The sequence below is a fragment of the Gouania willdenowi genome, chromosome 12 (assembly GCF_900634775.1).
Source record: "Gouania willdenowi chromosome 12, fGouWil2.1, whole genome shotgun sequence".
NCBI classification, from domain to species: Eukaryota; Metazoa; Chordata; class Actinopteri; order Blenniiformes; family Gobiesocidae; genus Gouania; species Gouania willdenowi.
Window position 1 is genome coordinate 31,815,114 of NC_041055.1, and position 21,165 is coordinate 31,836,278.

At 37.0% G+C, this 21,165-nt stretch overlaps 2 protein-coding genes across 2 annotated transcripts; one reads left to right on the forward strand and one right to left on the reverse strand.

The window, feature by feature from the left end:
- The first annotated feature begins 6,442 nt into the window (after nt 1–6,442).
- Nucleotides 6,443–7,940, forward strand: LOC114473048 (gastrula zinc finger protein XlCGF8.2DB-like). Its single transcript, XM_028462437.1, has one exon. It carries the CDS (start codon nt 6,521–6,523, stop codon nt 7,658–7,660), a length of 1,140 nt encoding a protein of 379 aa, XP_028318238.1. The 5' UTR covers nt 6,443–6,520; the 3' UTR covers nt 7,661–7,940.
- Nucleotides 7,941–10,074: 2,134 nt separating this feature from the next.
- On the reverse strand, nt 10,075–19,366 carry fbxw2 (F-box and WD repeat domain containing 2). The gene is made up of 8 exons (XM_028462433.1): nt 18,886–19,366; nt 17,506–17,798; nt 14,813–15,035; nt 13,467–13,661; nt 12,251–12,384; nt 12,067–12,153; nt 11,820–11,989; nt 10,075–11,482 (listed from the first exon to the last, which is right to left on the reverse strand). The coding sequence occupies exons 2-8, from the start codon at nt 17,770–17,772 to the stop codon at nt 11,194–11,196; spliced, it is 1,365 nt and encodes a 454-aa protein (XP_028318234.1). The 5' UTR covers nt 17,773–17,798; nt 18,886–19,366; the 3' UTR covers nt 10,075–11,193.
- Nucleotides 19,367–21,165: the final 1,799 nt, after the last annotated feature.

The following is a 21,165-nucleotide window of genomic DNA, read 5'->3' on the forward strand; positions in this document are numbered from 1 at the left end:
TAAGTATATGCATTATATTTGCAGTAGTTTTTTAGGGTCTAATGATGGTCCTAACTCAATTTTTTTTTTTTTCCAAAATTTTGAAAAAAAAGCCTTGCTATAGCCTTTCTTTTGATTTTGGGTGATTTTTGTTTTTTGTCATTTTTTGTGCCTTACTGCTTTTTTTGCCTTGATTCAGTGTGTGCATTATATTTGCAGTAGTTTTTAGGGTCTAATGATGGTCCTAACTCAATTTTTTTTTTTTCCCAAAATTTTGAAAAAAAAGCCTTGCTATAGCCTTACTTTTAATTTTGGGTGATTTTTGTTTTTTGTCATTTTTTGTGCCTTACTGCTTTTTTGCCTTAATTCAGTATGTGCATTATATTTGCAGTAGTTTTTAGGGTCTAAGGATGGTCCTAACTCAATTTTTTTTTTTTTCCAAAATTTTGAAAAAAAAGCCTTGCTATAGCCTTACTTTTAATTTTTGGGTGATTTTTGTTTTATGTCATTTTTTGTGCCTTACTGCTTTCTTTGCCTTGTTTAAGTATATGCATTATATTTGCAGTAGTTTTTAGGGTCTAATGATGGTCCTAACTCGATTTTTTTTTTTTCCAAAATGTTGAAAAAAAAAGCCTTGCTATAGCCTTACTTTTAATTTTTGGGTGATTTTTGTTTTTTGTCATTTTTTGTGCCTTACTGCTTTTTTTGCCTTGATTCAGTATGTGCATTATATTTGCAGTAGTTTTTAGGGTCTAATGATGGTCCTAACTCGATTTTTTTTTTTTCCAAAATTTTGAAAAAAAGCCTTGCTATAGCCTTTCTTTTGATTTTGGGTGATTTTTGTTTTTTGTCATTTTTTGTGCCTTACTGCTTTTTTTGCCTTGATTCAGTATGTGCATTATATTTGCAGTAGTTTTTAGGGTCTAATGATGGTCCCAACTCAATTTTTTTTTTTTCCAAAATTTTGAAAAAAAAGCCTTGCTATAGCCTTACTTTTAATTTTGGGTGATTTTTGTTTTTTGTCATTTTTTGTGCCTTACTGCTTTTTTGCCTTGATTCAGTATGTGCATTATATTTGCAGTAGTTTTTAGGGTCTAATGATGGTCCTAACTCAATTTTTTTTTTTTTCCAAAATTTTGAAAAAAAAGCCTTGCTGTAGCCTTACTTTTAATTTTGGGTGATTTTTGTTTTTTGTCATTTTTTGTTCCTTACTGCTTTTTTGCCTTGATTCAGTATGTGCATTATATTTGCAGTAGTTCTTAGGGTCTAATGATGGTCCTAACTCAATTTTTTTTTTTTTTCCAAAATTTTGAAAAAAAAGCCTTGCTATAGCCTTACTTTTAATTTTGGGTGATTTTTGTTTTTTGTCATTTTTTGTGCCTTACTGCTTTCTTTTGCCTTGATTCAGTATGTGCATTATATTTGCAGTAGTTTTTAGGGTCTAATGATGGTCCTAAGTCAATTTTTTTTTTTTCCAAAATTTTGAAAAAAAAGCCTTGCTATAGCCTTACTTTTAATTTTGGGTGATTTTTGTTTTTTGTGCCTTACTGCTTTTTTGCCTTGATTCAGTATGTGCATTATATTTGCAGTAGTTTTTAGGGTCTAATGATGGTCCTAACTCAATTTTTTTTTTTTCCAAAATTTTGAAAAAAAAGCCTTGCTATAGCCTTTCTTTTGATTTTGGGTGATTTTTGTTTTTTGTGCCTTACTGCTTTTTTGCCTTGATTCAGTATGTGCATTATATTTGCAGTAGTTTTTAGGGTCTAATGATGGTCCTAACTCAATTTTTTTTTTTTTCCAAATTTTGAAAAAAAAGCCTTGCTATAGCCTTACTTTTAATTTTTGGGTGATTTTTGTTTCATGTCATTTTTTGTGCCTTACTGCTTTCTTTGCCCTGTTTAAGTATATGCATTATATTTGCAGTAGTTTTTAGGGTCTAATGATGGTCCTAACTCAATTTTTTTTTTTTTCCAAAATTTTGAAAAAAAAGCCTTGCTATAGCCTTACTTTTAATTTTGGGTGATTTTTGTTTTTTGTCAATTTTTGTGCCTTACTGCTTTTTTGCCTTGATTCAGTATGTGCATTATATTTGCAGTAGTTTTTAGGGTCTAATGATGGTCCTAACTCAATTTTTTTTTTTTTCCAAAATTTTGAAAAAAAAGCCTTGCTATAGCCTTACTTTTAATTTTGGGTGATTTTTGTTTTTTGTGCCTTACTGCTTTCTTTGCCCTGTTTAAGTATATGCATTATATTTGCAGTAGTTTTTAGGGTCTAATGATGGTCCTAACTCAATTTTTTTTTTTTCCAAAATTTTGAAAAAAAAGCCTTGCTATAGCCTTACTTTTAATTTTGGGTGATTTTTGTTTTTTGTCATTTTTTGTGCCTTACTGCTTTCTTTGCCCTGTTTAAGTATATGCATTATATTTGCAGTAGTTTTTAGGGTCTAATGATGGTCCTAACTCAATTTTTTTTTTTTCCAAAATTTTGAAAAAAAAAGCCTTGCTATAGCCTTTCTTTTGATTTTGGGTGATTTTTGTTTTTTGTCATTTTTTGTGCCTTACTGCTTTTTTTGCCTTGATTCAGTATGTGCATTATATTTGCAGTAGTTTTTAGTGTCTAATGATGGTCCTAACTCAATTTTTTTTTTCTCCAAAATTTTGAAAAAAAAGCCTTGCTATAGCCTTACTTTTAATTTTGGGTGATTTTTGTTTTTTGTCATTTTTTGTGCCTTACTGCTTTCTTTGCCCTGTTTAAGTATATGCATTATATTTGCAGTAGTGTTTAGGGTCTAATGATGGTCCTAACTCAATTTTTTTTTTTTTCCAAAATTTTGAAAAAAAAGCCTTGCTATAGCCTTACTTTTGATTTTGGGTGATTTTTGTTTTTTGTCATTTTTTGTGCTTTACTGATTTTTTAGCCGTGTTTAAATCTGTGCATTATATTTGCAGTAGTTTTTAGGGTCTAATGATGGTCTTAACTCTTTTTTTTTTTTTTTTTTTTTTGATTACATGCCTTACTTTTGAAATTGTCAATACTGCATAGTTGGTTATTGGCTCTGATCTTCCCTCCATGGACGCCATTTTCAGACAGCGCAGCAGGAAAAAAGCACAGAGCATTTTAAAGGACAATCATCACCCAGCCTGTGCTCTGTTCCATTGGGTGGAATCAGGGTACAACCTGAGACATCGCAGGCCTGTGAGCATCAGCACTCACAGGGCACACTTACATAACATCTTTTTCCTAGCTACTGTCAGGCTCTTGGAACATGACATTAAAAATGGCAGATACCACAGTACTTTTTCATTGAGATATTAATCCCCATGCTGGACAATTTTTCCCTATATGCAATATGTAAATTAAACTTGGGTTATATTTATTTATCTTTTTGTTGAGTATACTTGTTTGCACCTTTACTTATACTGTCTTGGCTGATTTGTTGTTGTTTATATTTGTTTATTTAATCTGACTCTGGGACATGCACAAGAATTCCATTGTACCTGTTCTTTTTTTGGCATATGGCAATAAACTTTTTTCTATTCCGTTCTAAGTTGGGTGATTTCTTTATTTTTGCTCTATACTGCATTTTTGGCTCATTTTAAGCATGTACATTATATTTACGGTAGTCTTTAGGGCCTATTGATTGTCCTAACTCAATTTTTTATTTTTTGAAAAATATCCCTTATAGACTTACCTCCGATTTTGGGTGATAGTTTTATTTTTGTCAATTTTTGTGTCTTACTGCATTTTTATAAAAAATGTTTGCCCGTTCTGATGCCTTCTAGTCTGACCTATGTTCATTAAATAAAACATTGACATTAATAGGTAGAAACCAAGCTCGGTTTTGTAAGGACTGCCAGGAGTCAGTAAAACACAATAGTCCTATATTGTAATTTTTTATTATAGACAAATACATACAATGACAATTACAACAATTACAACAAAATGCCAAAATGAAGTAATTAATTTTAATTTACTCAAAATAAACAGCATTTTGGTAAACCAAAGAAACCAAAATGAAACAAAATAGGGAATATCGTTTGTGCATATTTGAAAAATTTAAATCACATCAAAAATGAAACAATAGTAAGCAAATATGAATGTATCATATATTTATAATAGAAAAAAGATTTTAAAAAAACGATATTAATAATTTAAAAAGCACTGCCATTTTTAAAAATTCATATACAGGTACATTTGTTGAAGAAAACACACATACATTTGGGGGACGATTTGGTCTTTTGTTGAGGAAATGTGTGTAGTCACTGTCCAATCCTTTCAACGCATGCGTCTGCATCCGGTCGGCCTATTTTAAGGCAGTTCCGGTCATAGATATCATATAATAACGGCTTGATCGCATAAACGTTTACACGTAGACACCGCATCGACTGTGGAGGGACACGTCAACAGCACCGCAATATTACGACAGAAAGACGTATTTCTCAATCTCTATGTAGAATTATTCGTTGTATTTTGAACCAATTTCCAAACTATTTAATTTTTTTTAAACGTCACAGATGTAGCTATGATACAAGGTGCTCGGATATATTTAAAAGGCTGTTTTTTTACCACTCAACAGTTAATCTTCACACCCACATCCTTGAATATTTCAGTTCTTTGGCTACAATAATTATAATGATATAATAGTGATAATAATAATAATAATAATAATAATAATAATAATAATAATAATAATAATAATAGTATAATAATAATATAAGCAATATCAAAATTATGTAAGAATTCAGTAACTATAATACATAAGTAAACTATTTGGTTTTATCATTCCAGTTATATATATGTACACACATTTCATTATTTTTCATCAGTTTATATTATTACTTTCGTATTCAAGTATTTAATTAAGTATTGCTGTGTCGCTGCTGGTACACAGACAAATTCATCTTCAAAAGCAAGTAATTTGGTATTTTCAAATTACAGACAAAAAGCAGAAATAATTTTTTTCTTATTAATATTTTACTTTATTGGCTCAAAAGCAGTTTTCCAAGCATATGTTTCAGAATTTAATTACCATACGACTACATCAAGTACGCAGAAAATAAAGCTTGACTGTTCGAAAAATATATAAACATCTATTAAATGCGATGCTGCTGGGTGGGTATTTACAGAGATCAAGATCAGTTCATTATATTATCAGTACTTTATTATTATTATTATTATTATTATTATTATTAATATTGTGTTTCTGGTTTGTTTTTTGTTGTTTGCACCATCCACCAATTTTAATTCCTTGTATTGTTTTAAAAATTTTACTTGGAAAATAAAAATGATTCTGATTTTCAATCTGATGAAGCATTAGTCTTACGGTGTTTTTTCCTTTTCGTCTTTTTATTTATTTATTAAATGTGTAAACAAAAAAAGAAAGAAAACACGACAAAACCGTCACAAATGTACATGTGTGCTATTAAAAATTTTAACAAGCGTCGTGGGGTCTGTCGTAAGGAGAGTGACGGAAGTTACGTAGTCTACGCGCATGCGCTGAAAGGATTGGGCAGACGAAAAGGACAGACCGTCAAACAGACGAAAGGATCGAGCCCTGACAGTCTCTGTAAGTCTAATAGTGAATGTTATTAATATCCATCCTACAGACGGAGTCAGGTCACACTCTAATAGCGCCTTAAAGCTCCAGTGGAAAGTAACAGAAGACGGAGTTACAGACACAGAGAGAGGCCGGAGCAGAATGCTAACCGAGCTAGCAGAGGAGCTAGCACCGCCGAGACGCTACAGGATAGAAAAGTAAAGAGGTGAAAAAGTGGAGGAAATGGAGCAGTTCAAAGCACCGTCACCACTGTCTCTCACCGCTAACCCTGCTGACAACTGGTGCAGCTGGGAACAAAGCTTTCGGCGGTATATAGCGGCCTCAGGGGAGAAAGATGAACAAGGAAAGATTGACATTTTACTCCACACCATCGGCGAGGATGCACTGGAAGTGTTCAACACACTGACGGTTAGAGGTGAGGGAGATGAGCTGACAATGGAGGATGTTCTTCAAGCCTTTAAAGATCACTGCAGTCCACAGAGAAATGTTGTCTTTGAACGAAATCAATATTGGTCCCATCAGAGGACAGCAGGGACATCAGTAAACACATTCACTCCGTTACGAACCATCAAGACTGAACATGGAGTGCAAGATGTTCCAGTGGATGTTGGAATGAAAATGATCCTTCCTGACAACAGTCTCCACCATAACACCAGTAGACTATTCTGTTCCCAATCTGTTCCAAATACAGATGAAACAGAAACATTTAAGATGGCTGCTTTCATGCCCAAAGTTGATCTGCACAGATTACAGCTCCAGCAGCCGTCAGTCACTGATTGTGTTTTCAGTGAGAGGAAGAATGTGGAGCAGCTGCTCCCAGAGCGTCTCCACATAAAGGAGGAACCAGAGATGTTCAGTGAAGGTCAGGAGGAAAAGCAGCTTTGTGTGCAGCAGGAGACAAACAGTGCTGCTTGTCCTGTTAAATGTGAAGATGAAGAGGAGAAGCCTCAGGCCTCCCAGCTACACTGGAGACAACTAACAGAAATGAACATGAAGGAGGAACCTTCAACCTACAGTTTAAATGAATTAATGACAAGACAAAGTGTGGGAATTAACAGCCAAGGACCAGAAGCAGCCCAGAACCCAGATCCAAGCAGTTTAGTACTACAAGGTCCTGATGGAACGGAAACAGACTCGTCTCAGACTGAAGGTAGTAGCGATGATGATGATGAACAATGTTGGCAGAAACCTTTGTCAGAGACTGAAGCGCAGATTAGCTCAACATCACTCAGTTCAGCTTCAAAACAGAGAGTCGACACTGGAGAGAAACCCTTTGAATGTTATTTTTGTAGGAAATGTTTTACCCGTAAGGCTTACCTGCAGTCACACATGAAAGTCCACACAGGAGAAAACCTATTTAAATGTGAAGTTTGTAGTAAATGTTTTTACGAGAAGGTCAACCTTAAGAAACATATGAAAACCCACACAGGAGAGAAACCATTTAAATGTGACGTTTGTAGTAAATGTTTTCTTCAAAAGTCTGACCTTAGGTTACACATGAGAACCCACACTGGAGAGAAACCCTTTGAATGTGATGTTTGTAGTAAATTTTTTACCCGTAAGAGTGCCCTGCAGTCACACATGGTAATCCACACAGGAGAGAAACCATTCAAATGTGATATTTGTAGGAAACGTTTTACTCGAAAGCAACACCTACAGTTCCACATGAATAGCCACACAGGAGAGAAACCCTTTGAATGTGATGTTTGCAAGAAATGTTTTACGCGTAAAGCTTCCCTGCAGTTACACATGATAAGCCACACAGACGAGAAACCATTCAAATGCGATGTTTGTCGTAATAGTTTTCATCAAAAGGATGACCTTAAGTCGCACATGAGAATCCACACAGGAGAGAAAGTCTTTGAATGTGATGTTTGTGGGAAATGTTTAACCCGAAAGGCTTCTCTGCAGTTACATATGAGAATCCACACAGGAGAGAAGCCATTCAAATGTGATGTTTGTAGTAAATGTTTTATGCAGAAGTCTGGACTTACAGATCACATGAGAATCCACACAGGAGAGAAACCATTCAAATGTGATATTTGTAGTAAATGTTTTACTCGACAGCATCACCTGCAGACACACATGAGAATGCACAAAGGAGAAAAAACATTTCAAATGTGATGTTTGACATCAATATGTTATAAACAAAATTCTGAACTGACAGCCCACACATGAGGAAAGACTTTCAAATGTAAAGTGTGTTGTAAATATTTTCCTAAAAGTTGTTTTTTAGCTACATAGGTTTAGGTGTAGTAAGTTAGTTCTTTCAGTGAGCAAAGTTTTACAGTTGGGTAGGTTGTATTTACCATGGATTTATTGTGCGTAATTGTTTACTATATGTGTAACTAAATATTCTGTTAATTGTTTTAAATTTGAATATTAAAGCCTATTCTGTGTTGTATTTAAAGTTATTTCTTTTTTGAATAATTTGCACTTCTGTGGGTAATTAGTTTAAGAGAAAAAAAAAACTAATATCTTGAACCTGCATCTATTTTTCATATTAAATATTAGTTAATGAACTAATTATTAACTTGTAGAGGTCTTGGGTTCTATTTTAAAGCAACAAACATGAGTCCAGTGGTCTACGCAGAATTCCATCAAAGATCTAAATAATATTTACAGTACGGTGAGTGCTCTCCAAGGTAAGTGTAGTGGTTCAAAAGCCAATTCTAAATGTATTTTGTATGGCATTTTATACCTAAAAGGTTAATTACAGTATGCCTATGCACATTATGTATTATACAGTATATCATGAATCTAATATTGAGGATATCAGTATAACAGTGAATATACCTAATCAGGTCTACTGAGGTATATGTAACAAAAGCTGTACTTTTACTTAAACACAATATATGCTGTGAATGCACATGGTAAATTATTTCTAGTGTAGTTTTAATATGCATGTGTATGAATTATAACACGTGAGATCATTTTTGTAAAATCCTAAACATATAGTTTTTTATAAGGGAATGCAAAAAACATCACAAATTGCACATGTCTACTTAATGTAAAACAACATCTTGAACATTTATCAGCAGAAAACAATTAGTTTTGGACTGTAAGAATCAATTTTATCACCATCATACTAAAAAATACATATATGAAATAACCATGACAGTTATTATGAAACAGACTTAAATATTTTTACTTCAGGTGTTGTATTCATAATGCTTTTTGGGGTCCATCTATAAAATCAGCAAAATGATGGTCCATTGTTCTATAAATCTGTGAAAATCACATTTATTTATTCATCTGAATAATATCCACTGTTATCCAGGAACGTTTACTATTATTTGGACCATAGTATATAGATGGAAGTCCTTGTTTTAGTAAGAAATAAAATGGGTTAAAATGTCAATATTGGATTAATTAGTTCAAACTGGCCAATAATGTGCATGCCAAATCATGAATGTGGTTAAATTGGCAAAAAAAAAACAAACACATGAAATATAGTGAAGAGGTTAAAAGTGACTAATGGGTCAACATTTTGTGGAAAAGTGGTGGAACAGGTTTATACAGTAAGTCCTGATAATATCTTGAGAGTGGATATATCTGCAAAAAAAGCATTGAAATTTGATGGTGAAGTGGCAGAAATGGGAGTAATGTGGCAAAAATGCAATAAAAGGAGCAAATATTTAGTAAGAAACAGTGATCAAAATAGGTTAAATTATGGCAAGTTAGGTATAGTTGCAGAAAAAGGGTAAAAAAATAAGCAGAAATAAGCTCAAATCTTGAGCTTCATTTTGGAAAAATCTACTCCTACTCACCAACACAAGTAAGAAACGGTCAACGTGTCATCAACTTCACACAGCAGATGGATCTCAAGATCAGCCAGAAGAACAGGTGGGATAATACACACTCAAACCTTTCCTCAATCTATGTAGAGACGTCTTCAGTAGGCCCAGTATGGAGGGCCAACAGATCTGTGTTGCTGTTCAGCAAGTCTGTGGGCAGAACAGCCACTGAGAGAGAGAGTTATGAGGTCAGGAACTGGTGATGGACGAGAAGGTCTAGCCCACAATCTCAAGCGATGTGATTCACGCAATTCAAGTGACTCAATCGCGCGATCTGAGTAGCTTGAAGTCATTCAAAGTTTAAATTTCTGAATGTTTCAAGCGACTGCGAGTGACGACATGTCGCGACATCGAGTTTCTCCTTAAGTCAAATACCCGGTCTTCGTCACTTTTTACATCACTGCAGAAAAGTAGAGGAAAGGGTAATCTTGGCTGTATGTGGCTACTGTACCTCGTCTCGTACGATACCCATGCTCCTTTTTACTCACAGACGATGGCATCTAGCCTTTCGCCGTTTCTGTATTTTGTACAAGTTCGGGGCCGTAATCGTGGGAGGATCAGCCATGTTTTCTTACTTGAAAATGAAACTTGAGCCAGAAACAGGCTTTGGTGGTAGATGAAGCGAGCAAAAAGCGCAACAATCTTCCAGCGACTCATCACGGGCGATTTAAGCAACTACAGTGTATGAAGTGGCGTTCGCTGTGAACGCACTTTTATTAAAGCACACGCACTGTCAATCACACACAAACAATGCAGTTGCTACTGTTATTTATTTAAAGAAGAGTTGTGTTGATAGTGCAGAAATGTTCAGGACATAGTAGATAAAAGCCTGAAGAGTGCAGCAAATACCTCACAGATGTGCAAAGATGAGAAAGAAGACATTTTTAGAGGCCTGCCAAGGAAACCTGATGCTCACAATGACATTCAAACATTCTTTGAAGTCTAAAGAGTTTATTTTTGTTTTCTCATTTGAACTTCGCCACGTTTAGCTTCAGATAAAACTGCCCAAGATGCAACAGCCGTCGTGTGAAAAACTATAGACAAAGATGAACAATGCAGTCAACGCTTTGCTGCAACATCAGCAAAACTGCCAAGGCACATCAAACTTTAAATCTGGATTTCCAAACCAGTTCCACCCAATTGGTGTGGAGTTAATTATTAAAAGGACAAATGTTTGCCATGGAAACACTTTAAAAGAACTTCCTTCTTTGGGTCCATCTGTAAAAGCTGCAGGATTGACACGTTCTCTTTCACTTTACTATCATGCGTTTAAAGTAAACCTTTGAAAAACTAGTGGAACAATTTGGACTCTAATTAAAATGCTCTCATACATTCGGCACAGGCATTTTTTCAGTTGTATTTTACACAAATCAAGGTTTTAATTAAGAAGGTTTGTGCAATCAATGAAAAATGGTAAAAAACTTTAAGATGAAGCAAACTGATGAAGTGTTACGCCTAAACAGAAGAACAAAGTGCTGGATTTAAAGCAGCACGTTAATGCGCTAAAAAAGAGGAAACATTCTCAACTCAGTAATGGGATTGATTGGGAATACTGGGAATATTGCAGGAGTTTAAAAAAAAAATTAAATGTGTCCAGTAGAGAAAAGTGATTGTGTCTGTTGCTTCATGACTGACAGCATTTTCATTTTTTTCCTGACATCAAATGACAGACTTCAGTCCAAAAAGCAGCAGTTGGTGAATGTTTGTGATGAAGACGACCGTAGAGCAAGAAAAGTAGAGATAAAAGCAACACACAAAGTTGTCCATGAGTGATTTGTCTTGGCAGTTCGTTCCGTTTTCAGAGCACATGTGGTAAACACTCCAAGTGCAGCTGTTTGCACGTTGAACATCAGCTGAACTTTAACCGTTTTCCTTCCACAGTACTAAGTGAATGCTATGGTCAGGCATGCTGGTGGCAAACACCAGTCCAGAGTCATTGTCCCCGTCCAGGCCGTTGAGCCAGGAAGTAACTCCAGCTAGAAAACTGGAGCCTCTTTTAGACTTCCTGTAGGCAGGGAGGGGCCAGCGGCCTGTGATGACCTCTGTCCTAAGGTCCATCACGTACAGGAAGTGGTTATCAAAGAGGAGAGCGAACACCTCCCCAAAGCTGAGCAAGGACAGGTTGGTTGGGTCCTGCATTTTGATCACCCTGAGAAAAGAAAACAGACTGAGGAACATGCAACCACAATGACCTCTAAAGGCTAAGTTTAAAGAAACACAAATTAAAAAAAAAAAACCAACACACAGACCAACACATGAACCAACATATAAACCAACACAGGGACCAACACAGGGACCAGCATAACTTAGACAGAGAGCAGCCCTGGGAAGTATTGTTCATACACATCTTGGACAGTTTGGAAATCTTTGAACAGATCTACATCTCCATCATGACATACTGTAGGCTACAACATGAACTTTGTTTCACATGATTGTGTCTGTTCAGAAGTTTCCACCTAAAGATAAGACACCGGTGTGTTGATTACCTGAGAACCTCAAAGCTGGAAAAGTCCCACTGATAAACTCCGAGGTCAGAGCTGCACACGATGGATCGTCCATCAAACTGTAGCCGAGGCTGGAGGATGATGCTGCGGTCCTCAGACACCGACAGGGTCTTCAGACACTTGCAGTTGATTTCTCTTCCTAAAGGCCAGAGCTGTGAACATCATCTTACTATAAATGATCTTAACTTTGATTGGTGCACGCTCACACATGATGAACAATGATAGTTACCTTAATTTCATACTTATCAGCACTGAGCAGGATGTAATCACCAGGACTGTGCATCATTGATTCCACTTCACTCCTCTGAAGGATCACCTGTTAGAGGAGAACAACACAATCACATTTATCTGACGGGGTGGGGCTGAGGGCGGGCCTCTGTGCTGTGAACGTGTTCATTGGACGAGTGAAGCACCTTAGTCACCCACTCAGTGTGTCCTGTCAGGGTGTTGAGACAAGCACCAGCAGATAGAGCCCACACCTTCACTGAGAAGTCAGCAGAACCACTGACCAGCACGTCCAGGTCATCGTTGTAGTCCAGACTGAAGACTGCACACACACACACACACACACACACACTTTGTTGTTTCTTCCTCTGATGAGAACCTTTAGTTTTTTCTGTGAACTGCTGATGTCATCCTATTGAAATCTCTTATGTGTCATTTAGTGCTGTGTGATATAGAGAAAATGTTTATATCACGACAACAATATTTATCCCACTATAATAGAAAATTGATATTCATTATATATTTTACTATATATAAAAATGGTTTCTCTAAATAAACTGTTATCATGACCTTTTCCTATTTCTCAGAACCTTGAAATGCCACTAGGGGAAGCAAAAATCCAACAAAAGCCACTGCTATCTTTTTAATTAATACCTGTAGTGAATTTTACTTGCAAGCTTTCACTTCCATCAAAGATCATACATGATAGTAGAGGTTGCGTTAGGTTATATTGTTTAAAAGTCCTTCGAGAACAGCAGGAAAAAAAAAAAATCATGAAATATGGTGAAAAGAGATTAAAAGTGACAAAAATGGGTGAACGTATGTGACAATAGGCGGAAAAGAATTATAAGTGCTGATAATGTGCAAAAAGGCATTGAAATTTGATTCGAAATGTGGCACAAATGGGAGTAATGTAGCAAAAATGCAATAAAAGGAGCAAAAGAAAAAGTGATAAAAAATCTTAAAATATGGTGAGTTTGGTGTAGTTGCAGAAAAAGGGTAAAAAAATAAACACAAATTGACTCAAATTGTTAAAAAAAAATATTCTTAGTTTCTCGAAGGCATTTGGCGACTCCTACCCAGTGTCTCATGATCCCAAATGGGGTCCTGACCCCAAAGTTGAGAACCCCTGGACCCTAACTGAACACTGAACCCAAACTATCAAATAAATGTGACAATAGGTAATGAAACATTTTTAATGTTAAAAAGAACTTGAGTCCATTATTAAAGGTATATAAACTTCTCCGTAATTAGAAGTCATTGAGCTTTGAATTGAAGGGCTGAGGATCTGCTTAAAACTACAAACCAAAAAATAAAACATTTTTTTTGAACAAATACCTTGAAGCATTCACACCTTCAAATAACACATTTATATCTCCACACCCTGAGTGTTAGAGGACCAACCTGCTCCTGTATGACCTCGAAACTGCTGGATTTTTGCTCCTGTGCTCCATTCCCAGCATGCAATGGTGTTGTCAAAAGAGCCAGTCACCAGCTTCTGTTCGTCAAACTTCACCGTAGCACAAGTGTGCGTCTGAATGCCATAAATGCATTGTCCGGTGCGCACATCCCATAATTTGGCAGATAGGTCATCAGATCCTGTAAAAACACAGACATCCATGTGACTGCAGATGAGAGCTGCAACTTACAATTATTTTCATAATCGATTAATCGGATAGTATGGTATGAGTATGTATTATCGCACAATTTACAACTCAATAATTAAATTGTTTTATTTGCAGTATTATGTTAAGGCAAGTTAGTAGCCCAAAGAGCAAAATGCACACACATATCTAAGTACGGGTACCTTAAAAAATACTTTTAACAAATTTGAGTAGATGTGAATAATTAATTTAACCTGTAAATGCAATTAATTCATCCTCAATCTATTACAGACCAGAGTCCATCACTAACACTTTAGGTAAAAACATTCAAACTTGAGGCTTAATTTTTAAACTGTGTATCATCACCATTGTTCACAATTTAAGTTTATCTATAAAGTTCACTTAAAACCTGCTTAAGCCGACTAAACTGAAAAAATATATATATCTCACACAAACACAGGGGCGCACACACAAGTCACACACAAACACACGTGGACACACACACACACACACACACTGGGGTGCGCACACAAAAACACTCATTGGTGCAAGCACAAACACTAGAAGGTGCATGCACACAAACACTCATGCACACGCAGACACTGGTGGGCATACACGCACAAACACTCGTGGGCACACGCACACAAACGTTGTGAGTGCACACGCACACAAACGTTCGTGAGTGCACACGCACACAAACGCTTGTGCGCCCACATACACAAACACTGGCGTGCGCGCAGACAAAAACACTTGTGGGTGCACACAAACAAATACTCGTGGACACACACAAAAACACTCCTACGCATACACAAACACTCATGTGGGCAAACATGAAACAAACGGCTCTGCGTCACGGTCAGTGACATAAATCGCACGAAACAACCAATCGATTTGTTGAAATTCGTTGCCAATGCTTTTAATAGCCGATTTTTATCGATTTTATCGATTCGTTGTTGCAGCCTTACGGCAAACGTCACGCTCCAAGTCCACACACCAGTTAGAATGTGTCACACCAACTCAGAAAAAAACACAATAAATACAAAAATAACTATTTTCAAAAGTAGTGCAGCAAAGTTTTCAGAGCTTGAACAAAGTGACAGAGGTTACAAAGCAACAGGTCAGTGCTAAGGTATGGATTGCACGTACCTGTACAAAGGAGGCCATCTTTGTAGTAGAGCGCATAAACTCGGGCGCTGTGGCCAATCAGGGATGACGTCTCAAACGCGTCCTGGTCCTTCAGCTGCAGCATTCGTTGTCTGGCCTTCAGGTAGACGCCCTTCCAGTGAGACGCCTCCTGAATGGACTCATCGATCCTCCAGCCCAGCTCACGACACACGTTCTGCCACACCTCTGGACACGAGCTGATCACCTGCAGGAACACACGATTAACACAAGTTCAACACATTCAAAGAGATGAAGGAACTCCACGGTGTAGCTTACACATTAAATTTCATTTTTGGTTTAATTATGGTTTTATTATTATTATTATTATTATTATTATTATTATTATTATTATTATTAAGTATTTGTGTCCTCAAAGGAACTGAAAACCAATATTTTCTGAAAAAAAAATCATAAAATATTTCTTTAAAAAAACTGAATTTGAAAAAAATGTATGTGGAAAGAAAATAAAAAGGATTTTATAAAATAATCTCCAGGCAGCGACTGTTGTGTGTGATTTCATGTTTAAAAGCACTTGGAGGTATATAGTGGTGCAGAATCACATAAGAATAAAAATACATTGCCCAATGAACTTGTGGTTGATCCAGCCATAATAACTCTTTCTGCCTTTTTCCTGATATAATGATTCTGAATGAATGGAAACTCTGTTCCTGGTTGATACATTAATGTGTGCAATTCATGAGTCACTCCATGCACTAATAAGGAGTAAAAAGGGCAAGGAATCAGGACGTCACTCAGCTGCGCTTCCCAATGCGCCCTCAATTCATTTAATGCGTTGCCCTCTAATGAATGTGCATAGTAGGCGGAGCTCCCAGAGGGAACAAAAATATGGGAGGTGGAAACGCAAATGAAATTATGCAGGGGGAGCAATGCTATTCATGAAATCTGGAACTATTTGCTGTGATAATTTTAGTACCAGCAAATACTACAACTGAGAAGGACGTGCAAACACACACGCAGAGATCATCGCTGCAGTAAATGACAACAGACAACACAGCGGAGATGGAACGCTCATTTAAATAAGGGCGGTCTACACCAGTTCTGCATGTGCACTCATCATTGCTGCAATCTTAGTGATTTTCACACAGCAAGTGAGGAAACTGCATCACTAAAGGACTTAGGAAAACAACTGGATTACCACCCTTTATTTCACATCTTGGTGAATCTGGCCCTAAGTGTTTTGTTGTAGGTGTAAGGTTGTCAGTGCACTGAAGTAATGGTATAGTTTACAGACACAGTAGCAGTGAGTTAATGTAGTCATCTTGTCAGGTACCAACATCAGGTAATGATCCGCAGTTCACTGTATTTACAATGTTTTTGTGCTGTAACATAAATGTGTGTTATTCTGGGTGTGTTTACTCTGTAGATGTGAAAGCTATGAGTCCAGTAGACAGTTGAACATACTTTAAAGAGGCAGTATTATGAAAAATTCCCTTTATAATGGTTTTGCTATAGTGATATACATCTCTTTAGCCTCATTCAGAGGGCCAAAGTGTAAAAAGTTCTGTTTCCTCCCTCCCTTGTTATTCCACATTTTGTAAAAAAGTCAGCTCCAAACAGGACAGTTGGATTGTTCTCACTACTCGACGTCACCTAGCGGAAACTCCTCCTCCTGAAAATCCTGTCTCCTCCTACTCTACAAACTTCCTCACAGCTAAAACAAACACTATCGTTTAATATAAAATATAAATTATACTTTGTCATATATGTAAAGCTACATACACTAAATGTGTTCTCTGCATTTAACCCTTCCCTGAGGAACAGTGGGCAGCTACGGTGTAGCACCCAGAGCAGTTCCATTTTTAGTACCCGTTATATCGCTTCTCATCACCTTTGAGATGATCTAACATGTTTGTGACCCAATGCGACGCAGCATTTGAACAAAATAGTGACTATCACCATGAATGGACTAGTTGTGTAATCAGTACACAAGAGAATGACAAGAAAGTGACGTAACAGCTCCGGTGAATGTTTGAAGCAGTTGACTCAGCTGATTTACTCCGCTGCTGCTGCCGCACACACGCCCTGAAACAGTGTGTCTGACTCACCATCACTATAAACACTTAAATATCCATGTGTTTTACTGTAATGTGCAGTTTTTTGGCTGAAAACAATAACAAGAGTGTGTGGATAACAAAAGAAAATTGCTAGTGATCAGCTGTTGTGTGGAGTCAGCGTCTATAGACATGCCTACTCATGAATATGCATAAGTAAGCCCCAAAACAGCCCAATTTTAGAACTGCTCAGAAAGTGACTTTTCAAAGGCTAAAACTCTGGAAAACAGGTGAGTTTAAGAAAATAAACCTCAAATACTATGTTGTTGGGGTTCTTCGAACAAATGGAGATGGATGAAAAATAGCATCATACGGGACCTTTAACTTAAGCTTCTGTAGTGCACATATAGAAAATAAATAACTGTGTGAGATCATTTTCTTTAAGTACGAAGGCTCCAGGCAATTAACAACATTACAACAGAGTATTTTAATGTTGTCCACTTAATAACTATGGACATCACACGATTAACATTAAATATCTTAATCGATTGACAGCCCTACTTTCTATAAAGTAACTGACTTGCAGCAGCGTGTGGTGTGTAGCAGCACGTTTATTCGATGCTTGAGGTTTGTCTCACACACAGCCACACAAACATAGCGTACCTTATTCCACTGTTTGCACACCAGGCAGCAGGTGAGCAAGGTCTGTGGATCCAACCAGCGCAGCAGGTAGAATGCCAGCTCCAGAGGAAGGAGGCGCAGGAAGTCCCGTTTGAGCAGCGTCTCCAGCCCATTGGACAGGTGGCGAAGCTGCACGGCGCCGCTCACAGATATGAGGTGGTCCAGGGACGCGTTACGCTGCTGGTCAGTCAGAGTAAGGTACGTGGCTGTGACTGTCTGCAGCCACCCCTCAAAGGCCACCTTCTCCATGGGCACATGAGAGCGACCTGGAACGCCTGCAAGAACCAGGATGTTAGAGACACGTTAGAGAAAAATAAAATGCAGTTACTACAGTGGCTGGGAAGTGTCAGGTGAATGCATTTACAGAAACGAACACAAATGCAAATAGGTCACAACACGAATGCAAACCGGCCAAAACGGAAGTGTTCCCGCAACAGAAGTGTTTCCGCAACGGCAGTGTTTCCGCAACGGAAGTGTTTTCAACGGACGGGTATTATGATATGATAGCCTGATGTGAAAAATATAAGAGTATCCTAATCAACTTTCACTTACTTTCATACGCGTTTCGATGTCGTCTTCTTGTTCTTCTCTGTTCTGGTGGGTTAAAAACATCCGCCAGAAATGTGTCCGTCTGTAATACCGGTCCGTCGGAAACACTTCCGTTGCGGAAACCCGGTGGCCGGGAAGTGTCAGGTGAATGCATTTAAAGAAACGAACTCAAATGCAAAAATGTCACAACACGAATGCAAAATGGCCACAATGGCTATCATATCATAATACCCGTCCGTCGAAAACACTTCCATTGTGGAAACACTTCCGTTGTGGCCGGTTTGCATTTGTGTTGTGACCTTTTTGCATTTGAGTTTGTTTCTGTAAATGCATTCACCTGACACTTCCCAGCCACCGTAAGTTACTCATAAAAAGAGTATTTTAATACAAAATCACCCATAAAAAATATATAAATCGATAAAGGCAATATTGTAACTTCTGTATCGCCAAAATAGTAAACTTGACATATCGCTCAGCTCTCAGTTTAAGTGCATATCGCCCAGCCCTGCTTTACATAATATCAGTGTTTGCAAATGAAAACAAAGTGTTTTTCATGTTGTTCTGACATGAGAGGATCATAAAGTATGTGATGTACTTTAACATAACTGACTCTTTTACCCTGTTTACACTTTATATAATAAATGTAGTTAGAAAAGCCCTGAAAGCAAACATTGTAAAGGCCACTGAACAAACGACCAGCAGGAATAACAACATCTGACTTCTAGTTTCTGAAGCTAATGTTAGCCTCTGATACAAACTAAGTCCTCAGACTGGACCAGGAGCTGCAATACGGACATAAAAACAAGTACTCACTGTCAGTTGTAGAAGTTTTTGAGGCACTGCTGCAGCACAGACCAAAGTTAGCCGCTCACATGCTAGCCCGGAGCTAGTGAGCTAACGTGTCCGTCAGATGGTGCCTCTGTTCCCGCAGCGAAGCAAGCGAGGCCCGTTGAAGGGAAACAGCCCGGAGCTCCACGTAGGAAGAAGATTGGAAGGAATTCTGATTCTGACAGCACGAAACCACAAAGATAATAATAATAATGACAGCCCGAGCCTCGCTTAGCAGCACGATCCCAATTAGCAGATGCTAACAAGCGGTTCTGTCAATGCGTTTATTACAATGGAGCGAGGCTCTCACAGCCTGCAATAAACTTTGCCCTTTGTTTCATTTAACGAACATTTGATCCTGTCTGTGTTTGGTTCCTCGGCAGAAATAGATCTTCCTTTCCGAAGCCGTGTGTGCCTGACAGACCGAACTGTGGGCGAAGCGCAAAACACTGCCACATCTACTTCCGGTGTGGATCGGCGTGACCTTTCGCGCATGTGCAGCAGTGACAACGAGCTGTGTTACAACAGCATTAGCATAAAATATTAAAGATATTACAACTCATTTCACTGCCTTTCACAATTCATATTTACAACATTTTAAATCCATTGAAATGCTATATATATAATAATAATAATAATAATAATATTTAAATAAAAATTTAATTAAAAATATTATCTTATTGAATTTTTCTACTGTAATGTGTGCACTTGTATTTAATCCTTATTTAAATAACAGTGTTTTACTTAAATATTTACATTTTCTTTTTTCTTTCTTTGTTTAGTGTTTATTCTTTTCATTTGTAATATTTCTCGAGCATCTGTGACGTGAAGTCATTTCTCCCTGGGATAAATAAAGTACTTCTGATTCATAATAATAATAATAATAATAATAATAAGTAATAGAAAAAGAAGAAGAATAGGAAGAAGAAGAACTTGCTAAACATGATTGACGAATTTACATAGCCCCCTTTAAGTCTGTTTTCTACTGTACCATTGAATTATCCCCTTTAAAACCCTTATGTATTTATTGTTTATTTATTGTTCATTTTAGTATTTGTATGTTTTGCAATAATGTGCCCTGGTGTGCACTTCCATATATAAATTATGTATAAATGATAAAGTATGTTAGTATGTCAGTCCCTGCAGGATCTTCACTTAAATTTCCCTAATTTTGCAAAATTAAGGAAATTTCATGGAAAAATTTGAGGAAAATTTTCCAGATTTTGGAAAATTTGAGAGTTCTTTCAACAATTTCAGATTAACGATGACTGCCGTCATGTGATATAAGAAGTTGAAAACTGAGCTCTGCAAATATTGTGGATTTTAATAGATGTTTTGTTTTTGGAGCGCCTGAGATATCTACAACTGAAATTGTTGGTAATTTACAAAATGTTTCATGTTTTTCTAGTTTGACACAAGCGATCTAGATTGACGTCAAACATGAGCAGTTTGGGTAATAAGGGACTTGTTCATTGTCTCACATGATGACCCAAAAAAAAAAACCCATGGTGTCACAACATGGATTACTGTAATTTAAAGGTTTGGATGATGGACTCAAAGCTGCTTAACCATAGAAACACATGTAAACACAACTTTTCAGCAGTCAAAAAGGTTATTTGTTGTATCTTTTTTGTTTACCCTAATATGTGCTCCATGTTAGTGAAACAGCAAAGAAGCGGACTGACATTCAGAGTTGGGAAACAAGTGTCCAACAGGCTGAAGGTGAATATGTGACAGCTATCAGTTAATCTCAGCAACAAAGAAGCAGTAAAGCTGAAGACACTATGAGTGAGTAGTAACTAAACCCTGGAGTGGATTACTGGATCTGACTCTAATGAGGCTGTTTTAGATTCCCTTAGTCAGTCAATGAAACACAACAATAGGATATATACTCTGAAGGGGACTGGGCGGGGCTCAGGTATTAGAGGGCGGGGCTTCTCACACACATTTAAACAGTCTGATTATAAAGGTTGGTAACACTTTACTTACAGAATTACACATAAAGGCTGACATTTGGATGTCATTATTATGACATGACACCTGTCATTAACATGAATAAGGTGTCATGAAGGCTGTCATTAAGTGTCATTCGTTACCAAAACTCCTAACCTTAACCTTACCCTAATCACTAACCCTACCTAACCAGATCTATCCACCTAACCCAAAACATGCCAACATAGCTCCAAAGGTGTCATAATTTAGCGAACAAAACTTAATGACAGCCTTCATGACACCTTTTTCATGCTAATGACAGTGTAATGTCAG